Raw genomic sequence first — 9,025 nt, 5'->3', positions numbered from 1 at the left:
GGGGGTGTTCAGAGTGGTTGAGGGGGTGTTTGGGGGTTGATTGGGGTGTTTGGAAGTGTTGAGGGGGTGTTTGGAGGAATTTGGAGGTGTTGAGGGGGTGTTTGGAGGAATTTGGAGGTGTTGAGTGAGTGTTAAAGCAGGTTTTATTTTAATCTGAGGTTGTGTGAAAGAGTCAGATGTGATTTTGTTTGATGGACAGATCAAATGACTGACTACAGAAATTTCAGAAGCAACTGAAAAAACAATGTTGAATCCACCTGTGCAGTGTTTAATTAAAATTCATAATGTTTTAATTGGATGAAGTCTTGTGGCATTTAATTAACACACAGTGTTTAAATCCAGTCAAACAGGGTTAAATTAATCCCTCGAGCACTTCATCCTGATTTATAAAGTAACTCTTATGATATGTAATATCTGCAGGGTTGCTATTAAATGTTGTGGTGTTTATAAACTTGTATGACATTTAATTAACACCTACAGTGTTTCGTAAACTTTTGCAGTGTTTAATTAACACATACTGTAGAGTATAGTATCAACCCTCAGAATACTGGATTGACACAGGGACTTTTGCACAAACGTCTACAGTATTGAGTGAACTATTAAAACCTAAAGTGCTTAATTAACATCTGCCGTGTTGAATTAACTGTGCTTCAGGTACTTAATCCTGTAAAAGTGTTGAGGAAACTCTGTAGGTGTTTAACTAAATCCTCCAGCTTTAAAGTGACTCTTATGATTAATTACCACCTGCAGTGATATATTAAATGTTATGGTGTTGATGAAATTGTATGGTATTTTGATTACACCTACAGCATTTTGTAGACACTGGTGGTGTTTAATTAATTAATTCACAGCAACAAGATGCTATCAACCCTTAACACTGGGCCTTTGTACTCGTATTGAACACATGATTAAACTCTAGATGAATGAATTACTGTGGTGTTTAATTTCCATCTGCACCCACTCCTGGAGTATTCTGTAATTTCTTGCAGTGTTCAGTTCACACCTACAGTATAGTAATAAGCTTTATAGCTACGTGTGAATGCAGAGACTTTTGCACTGATGCTTGCAGTATTGAATGAGTAATTAAAACCTACAGAACTGCTGCGGTGTTGAATTAACCCTTGCTGCACTTAATCCTGTTAAGCATTTGTTTAACTAAAGCAAAAAGTGACTCGTGATGTTGAAGACTGCATGAGTGTTTTTGTGTTAGGTTGTACAGCCTACTCTTGTGGTATTTAAATAATACAGGGACTTTTGCATGAATGGCTACAGAATTGAATTAACTTAGTATTAAACCTGATGGTGTTTACTGAACTGTTGTGGTGTTTAATTAGCACCTTACAGCGTCATAGTAAATTAACATCTAATAAACAGTGTTGAATGATGTAATGTGGTGTTTAATTAACATCTCCACCTGCAGTGTTCTGTAAACTCTGCTGGTGTTTAATTAACACTCTCAGTTCCTGATGATGCAGTAATGCAGGGACCTTTTGTGTTAAAGTGTGCAGTGTTAAACACTATGAAATGAAGTGCTGTGGTGTTTAATCCGCACCTCCGGGCTTCAGGATGTGATGTATGGAGTGTGAGTGTCGCGCGCTCGGAGTTGCTCAGGCTGTGACTCAACACTGCAGGTGATTGATCCGGTGTTAGTTCACCGGGTGTTTGGTCAGTGAATGAGACTCACGGTGTCCGGGTGAGTTCCGGTCTCGAGCTCTCCGCTCTCTAACACTTCGATCTCTTCGCCCTCCGCGTGCGCCGCGACCGCCGGTGATGAGCTGGCGCGCGCTCCGGTGCTCATGGTCGCGGCGGTGTTGGTGGTGTGTTTAGTCAGCTAGAACCGAGTCCGTGCACGCGCTGGCAGAGGGTCCCCATCCTCTTCCTGTGTCCTCCTCCTCCTCCTCCTCCTCACTAAGGTCCGCTGGTGTTTATCCGCTGCTCCCGTTAATGCGCGCGCGCGCTGCTCCGCATCGCCACACCACCGAACAGCACCGACACGCGCCGAACGCTGATGACGAGCTCCGCGCGCGCACGCTCCCTCTCTCTCTCTCCCTCTCTCTGTGTGCCCATCTGTCACCATCGCAGAGAGAGAGAGAGAGAGAGAGACCGGGGAGGGCTGGTTGACGATTTTTTTCGGTTTCCATAAGAATCGACTCTTTGGAACTGGAGAATCGATTCACACGAGTCAGTTGACGTTATGATGCGCGCGATTTTGTCATCATAAATACTTAAAAATATCAGTAAATAAATAATAAATTCCTTAACGGCTGCATGACTTTATTACAGTCACAGGAATGTTTTTGTGTTTTTATTTAATCACTTGTTCATTAATGTTTAACAAAACCACTGTTAATGATGCGATGTAAAGGTGCTTTAGGTCAGTGGTTTTCAAAGTGGGGGCCGCGGCCCCCTGGGGGGGCGCTAGGGGGGCCTCAGAAAGTTGGAGGGACGATAACAAAAAAATTGCGAAAAAATATATATACTTTTTAAAATAATAATTATTAAATATATTGTAATTAGTTTTTTAATCATTATTATAAAATATAATTATTAATAATAATACATCATATCGAGGTGACTCTAAATTGAGCGTAGGTGTGAATGTGAGTGTGAATGGTTGTCTGTGTCTATGTGTCAGCCCTGTGATGACCTGGCGACTTGTCCAGGGTGAACCCCGCCTTTCACCCGTAGTCAGCTGGGATAGGCTCCAGCTCGCCTGCGACCCTGTAGAAGGATAAAGCGGCTACAGATAATGAGATGAGATGAGAAAACGATTTGCGTGCACACAGCAATACCAATACACGGATACACTCGGCTCCGCAGGCATCCTGCGCTCCAAATCACTCCGCCCTGAACAGCGAGTGCCCTCTGGAGGGTGCGCACTCCGGCCCTGCGCAGCTCACAGAGCGCGCGAGTGAAGCGCACGAGCAGTGATTCGGGACTGAGCCGCTGTGTGTGTGATCCCAGCGCAGATCACTTACCACTTGCAAGTGGAAGGATGGCAAGCCTAAAGACAATCATAACTACACAATGGGCAGTATTTGCATCAGTATTTGCAGTATTTTCATACTTTTATACTCTTTAATGAAAGGTGATACAAGGCGGAAGTCCGCGCCATTTTTCAGCAGTCGCGTCACATGACCAGCGCCAGCGAATCAGGAAGGTGGATGTCACAGTGCCGTTGTCCAATGAGACGCCACCTAGAGCTCAGCACAGCGTATCCGCGTATTCTCAATGTTTACACAGCACCGGAGCTGACATGATCTGGATTGAATACGTGGACCCTGGCGGATTCCCGTTTCCCGGCGTTTCCAGGCGTTTTAATGTAAACGGACAGTGCATCCGCGAAGAAAACGAGACAGATACGGTCTAATGTAAACGTAGCCTAGCCTCGTACCACATTGCTCGTGCTAAAAAACCTCACTAAGTTTACATTAGACCGTATCTGTCTCGTTTTCTTCGCGGATGCACTGTCCCTTTACATTAAAACGCCTGGAAATGCCGGGAAACGGGAATCCGCCAGCGTCCACGTATTCAATCCAGATCGTGTCTGGTCCGGTGCTGTGTAAACATTGAGAATACGCGAATACGCTGTGCTGAGCTCTAGCTGGCGTCGTCATTGGACAACGTCACTGTGACATCCACCTTCCTGATTCGCTGGCGCTGGTCATGTGACGCGACTGCTGAAAAACGGCGCGGACTTCCGCCTTGTATCACCTTTCATTAAAGAGTATAAAAGTATGAAAATACTGCAAATACTGATGCAAATACTGCCCATTGTGTAGTTATGATTGTCTTTAGGCTTGCCATCCTTCCACTTGCAAGTGGTAAGTGATATGCGCTGGGATCACACACACAGCGGCTCAGTCCCGAATCACTGCTCGTGCGCTTCACTCGCGCGCTCTGTGAGCTGCGCAGGGCCGGAGTGCGCACCCTCCAGAGGGCACTCGCTGTTCAGGGCGGAGTGATTTGGAGCGCAGGATGCCTGCGGAGCCGAGCGTATCCGTGTATTGGTGTTGCTGTGTGCACGCGAATCGTGTATTGGTGTTGCTGTGTGCACGCGAATCGTGTATTGGTGTTGCTGTGTGCACGCTAATCGTTTTAAAAATGTTAATCTGATGATCCGCTGATACGGTCTAATGTAAACATGGGCTCAATTGCAGAAGATTTGATTTTACCAGCCACCAAAGACATTGTCCGAGAATTGCTTGGTGAGGATGCTGCCAAAAAAATCGATGCTGTCCCACTCTCTGATAACACCGTGAGCCGACGGATTGGTGACGTGGCTCAAGACGTATCTGCTCAGCTGTTGGAGCAGGTGAGAGCCAGTGAATACTTCGCACTTCAGCTGGATGAGAGCACAGATTTATCCAATGAGGCCCAACTGCTTGTGTACATCAGATTTATTTCACAGGAAAGATTTGTGGAGGAAATACTATTTTGTAAAGCACTTGAAAGAAGAACTACTGGGAAAGACATTTTTCAAGTTTTGGACGATTACATCGAGTCTAACGGATTGGACTGGGCCCGTTGTGTGGGGGTGTGTTCGGGTGGAGCCGCGGCAATGACCGGGAAGATCAGTGGAGTGACTGTGCTCATTACGCAGAAGGCCCCGCGTGTAGCGGCCACACACTGCACGCTCCATCGCGAGGCACTGGTCACAAAAAGGATGGATAACGAGTTGAATCAGGTACTACAGGAGGTTATACAGTTTATTGTTCAGTGCGAAAATATTTGTGTTGAAAACATGTTAGTTAATAATATTCTTATGCTAAACAAATGTAACAATTATTGAATATTGAATAAAAGTAAGAGAAAACATTCTAAAAGTTGATGTTTCTTTACATGTTTTGTAGCATTGCCTGTGGGTTTGCAAAGGGGGTCCCCGGCCAGAAGCTAATGCTGTTTGGGGGGCCTTGGCATGGAAAAGTTTGGGAACCCCTGCTTTAGGTCAAATCAGTCTTTTGATCTGACAGGAAGCATGTTTAATGTGTGTGTGGGGGGGACACACTGGTGGGGGGTGTGGGGGTCCTCCCCCAGAACATTTGTAATTAATTAGATGCCATTTCCTGCATTCTGGTGTATTTTTAACAGGTTGTTAAACACCTAATTTTATCTACAAAAGTCACTTAATTCAATGACTATTTTAGAGACTCAACAATAAGTCCTCATTCAACGAGTCCATATATTCATCAGCCTGTTTTTAAACCCACTGCTCTGCCCAAGATAATGAGATGAACGTGAAACAGTTTATCACCAACAGTGACTTTATGGGTGCATTTTACTTTTTATTTTGTTTCATTTTTTATTTAGTTTTAGATGGAACACAACACACCACTGGGCCAAGCAATAGTGACACTCAACTGTTTAAAAATAAGAATATTTATAATTTCACACAATGAACAGGTGCAGTTTTGTTCACCACCAACAGTGACTTTAGTGGGTGCGTTTTACTTTTTTCCGATTTAGTGATACTCATAACAAAAATGGCATGGCATCATGCAGTCTTCATAACACAAAGTCACACTGTGTCAAGCAACGACACATAAAAGAGAACTTCACACAATGAACAAGTGCAGTTTTGTCAACCTACATGCAATGGCGGTACTACAGTAACATTTACAGATCAGTATAACAAATAGATTTATAGATAGAACTCCTTCTTACATTGGTGCCTCCACAATTTCTACCACTTCATCACTTTTATCCCCCTTTCCTTCACAATCCACCTGGAATAACATCCAGCATATGGAATACCCCATTAGGCGAAGCTTATTTCATTGTTGAGTTGAACATTAATGTAACGAGGCCGAGGGTTAATTTTGAGGGCAGATAACAAAAGAATAAGGTTTTAGCAAAAGCCAGCCATTGTGAGGTGGCGATGGGGATGACGTCACCTCCTCCACTTTCCAGCAGCTGCACCAAAATGTCTGCGCTCGCGCTGAGAGTCGCTTCACCTGCGCGCGGTGAGCTGTTGTAGGGAGCGCCCGGAAACCCGGAGTGGATTTTCAGTGCTCTGTGTTTTCTCTTATCGATCAAGTGGAATGGATTCTTTCACGAAGCAATAGAAACGGCGCTGGGTGAACTCATATTTTATGTTAAATGTGGGCGGGTCCAAACGAAGAATTATGAAATGTGAATGGGGACACGCCCCCTTCACATTAAATGGTGGCGACGCCCATGTTTGATCAGGTGAGCTCTCTAATGGTGTCTATAAATGACTGACAATCCAAACCCAAACATGCATTCCGGACCGGAAGCGCCTTTTCCAGATGTGTTTGCACGCTGACTTCATAAACTTTTGCCCTGTAAGGCCATGGTCTTGCTTTTTTTTTTTGCTTTAAAAAAAAAAATCATATTTCTAAACATCGTCCAAGTTATTTATACAAGTAAGGAATAAAAAATTACTCCTTCATTTTTTAAAATGTTTTAATTATGGTATAAAAACACCTACTGTGAGGGGAAAAAGGTTCGTCAGTGGTTTTGTAAATAACCAGCAGTTCTAGACTTTAAATGGGATCAGCTTGTAAACCTGAGCAGCTGAAAGTCCCTGCAGGGTTCAGTACAGAAGCACAGAAGCCAGCATGAAGGAGTGCAGTGGAGAAAACAGCGAGCATCGTTTTACTAAATGAACATTACATTACAGTCCTGTAGTGAGGAATATTACATCCATGCAATAAGCCTTACAACAACAACTTTTATAAAAATGTCAGTACGTAGTGCTGTATATGCTGTCATGTCCCATCACACACTGCCCTCTAGTGTTCACCAAGTGCATGAACAACACACTGTACAGAACTACAATGCGGCTTTTATTCTTCTGAGAGAGAGAGAGAGAGAGAGAGAGGGGCAAAAAAAGGAAAGAAAGAAAGGGAGTGAGATAGAGACAGTAAAAACAAAAAAGAAAGACAATAAATAGACAAACAAGTAAGTAAATAGTCATGATGATTCAAATTCAATTTTATTTTACTTATGATTTTGTAAAAAAAAATGTTAAATTTATACACAGACACAGGCATCATTTACGCTGGGGACCATTGGGGACACTGGGGACCATTGGGGACATGTCCCCACCACTTTTTGAAAGCCTTTAGTTTGTTAAACTTCATAATGAATAAAATTAAGTTGCTAAATATCATGTTGTTAATAGCGAGACCCAACATGTTCACTGATCAATATCTCGAAGCCGACACATTTCTGTACGCTGCTGCTGTTTGCTCTTATGTATGACACAACATTGTAGCTTTTCTTCAGACACAAAAGGTCGGCTACTTTTCTGGTTTCCGTTTCTGGTTGAGAGTACGATGTGCACATTTTGGCTGCCACTTCTCACCAGAGCTTTTTATATTTCTCCACCCCCCCCCCCTTTGTTTTTCTTTTTGAGGTTGTATGAGTTGATGTTTGGGCGGCACGGTGGTGTAGTGGTTATCACTGTTGCCTCACAGCAAGAAGGTTCTGGGTTCAAGCCCAGTGGCCGGCGAGGGCCTTTCTGTGCGGAGTTTGCATGTTCTCCCCGTGTCCACGTGGGTTTCCTCCGGGTGCTCCAGTTTCCTCCACAGTCCAAAGACATGCAGGTTAGGTTAACTGGTGACTCTAAATTGAGCGTAGGTGTGAATGGTTGTGTGTCACTCTGTGATGGCCTGGCGACTTGTCCAGGGCCTGTACGCCTCACTATGGACTGCAGTGAGTTAAAAAACATAGTTTTGTAACTATGGAATGTTCTTGTATCATTTGATAAATAGCAATAACTTAGCTAGCTATAGTAGCGATCACTAACTTAGCGATATGTTTAATGTGTTTTAGTGTTAGCTAGGTAACGTTAAAGGGTTTATAATTAACTCGTCCACATTGGGTTGAACTTTCAAAATGTTAATGTAACTCACAATTGCTTGGGCTATTTTAATGCTAGTTATCTATCTTAGCTAAACGTGGGTATGACGGGCAGCAGGAAGTAGCTGGTGCTAGATTGCTAACGTTTGCTAAACTGGTTGTGTTTTACAGGCAACAACTAGATAAATATTCTGTGATTTTGTGAACAGACTGAGGCATACAGCAAAGCCAGCGATTTTCATACTGGCATGTAGCAGAGAGAGGATAAGGAGAACTCTCTCTCTCTCTCTCTCTCTCTCTCTCTCTCCCATAGTTTTGCATTGGGAATTACAAGAAAGTGAATTTTCCATCCCGTTTTTTTTCTTGTAAAATTTTAATCTGAACTATTGAACTGACTGAGAGCTAAAATAACAAAGTGTCTCTTAAACATGCAAACCAGCGCTGAGGCTCAACAGCACAGTGATTTTATAAACACATGCAAATATTCAGTCCATTAAACACATTTAGGCAAAATGAGTCTCATGAGATTTGTTAATTGTTTCTGAACATTATACACACTGAAACACAAAACTAAATGTTGTGTACATAATAAAGTTTTCCACAGATAAATACAACTTGATATTATTATTATTATTATTATTATTAATAATAATAATTTGTTTGTTTGTTTATGAAGTTATTCTGCTTTACCTTAAATTCTGAGGCTAATTCTAGTAACCAGTCCATTAACCTCACAAATATATTTCCTAAATAAGAACTTTTAAAGATTTTATAGTATTTGACAGACTTCACTTTGAGAACCTGTACCTGTCTCAGAAAATCTCAGATATTATTTTTTTTAAAAAAAGGAAATGATTGATTGTGAGAGAGACGTGAAAATAAAAATGAACTGTGTGGAAGAAATTTACATGAAAAATAAAAACTTGTGAAATGCGTGTGAAAAGTGTGTGAAATATAACATATGCATTCTCTAAAAAAACCTGCTGTATCAAGCTACATTCACACTAACGGGGCAAATCTCTTGAAGTCGTTTGTGGGCGTGGCCTGTCCATCTTTTTTTTTATACTTCTGATGACAGAGTAGTCGCTACTATATGTATAGCTTCAAAAGTGAACTAATCAGTGTGAAAATTGGTTGCATGATTCATGTGATACATCCTCAGCTTCATTCTCACTACATTAGATTAGCAAAGCATGCT

General features: G+C 42.3%; 1 protein-coding gene across 1 annotated transcript in view; it reads right to left on the bottom strand.

Annotated features, from left to right (window-relative positions):
- rhbdl3 (rhomboid, veinlet-like 3 (Drosophila)) overlaps positions 1–1,798 on the bottom strand; it is a 26,663-nt gene extending 24,865 nt beyond the window's left edge. Inside the window, exon 1 of the mRNA XM_060918060.1 lies at positions 1,685–1,798. Coding sequence (XP_060774043.1) covers positions 1,685–1,798 — 114 coding nt within the window. The remainder of the gene's footprint in view (positions 1–1,684) is intronic.
- Positions 1,799–9,025: the final 7,227 nt, after the last annotated feature.

This window comes from Neoarius graeffei, chromosome 4 (genome assembly GCF_027579695.1).
Source record: "Neoarius graeffei isolate fNeoGra1 chromosome 4, fNeoGra1.pri, whole genome shotgun sequence".
Lineage (NCBI taxonomy): Eukaryota > Metazoa > Chordata > Actinopteri > Siluriformes > Ariidae > Neoarius > Neoarius graeffei.
Note: the sequence above shows the minus strand (reverse complement) of the source record. Positions and strands in the feature narration are given on the sequence as shown.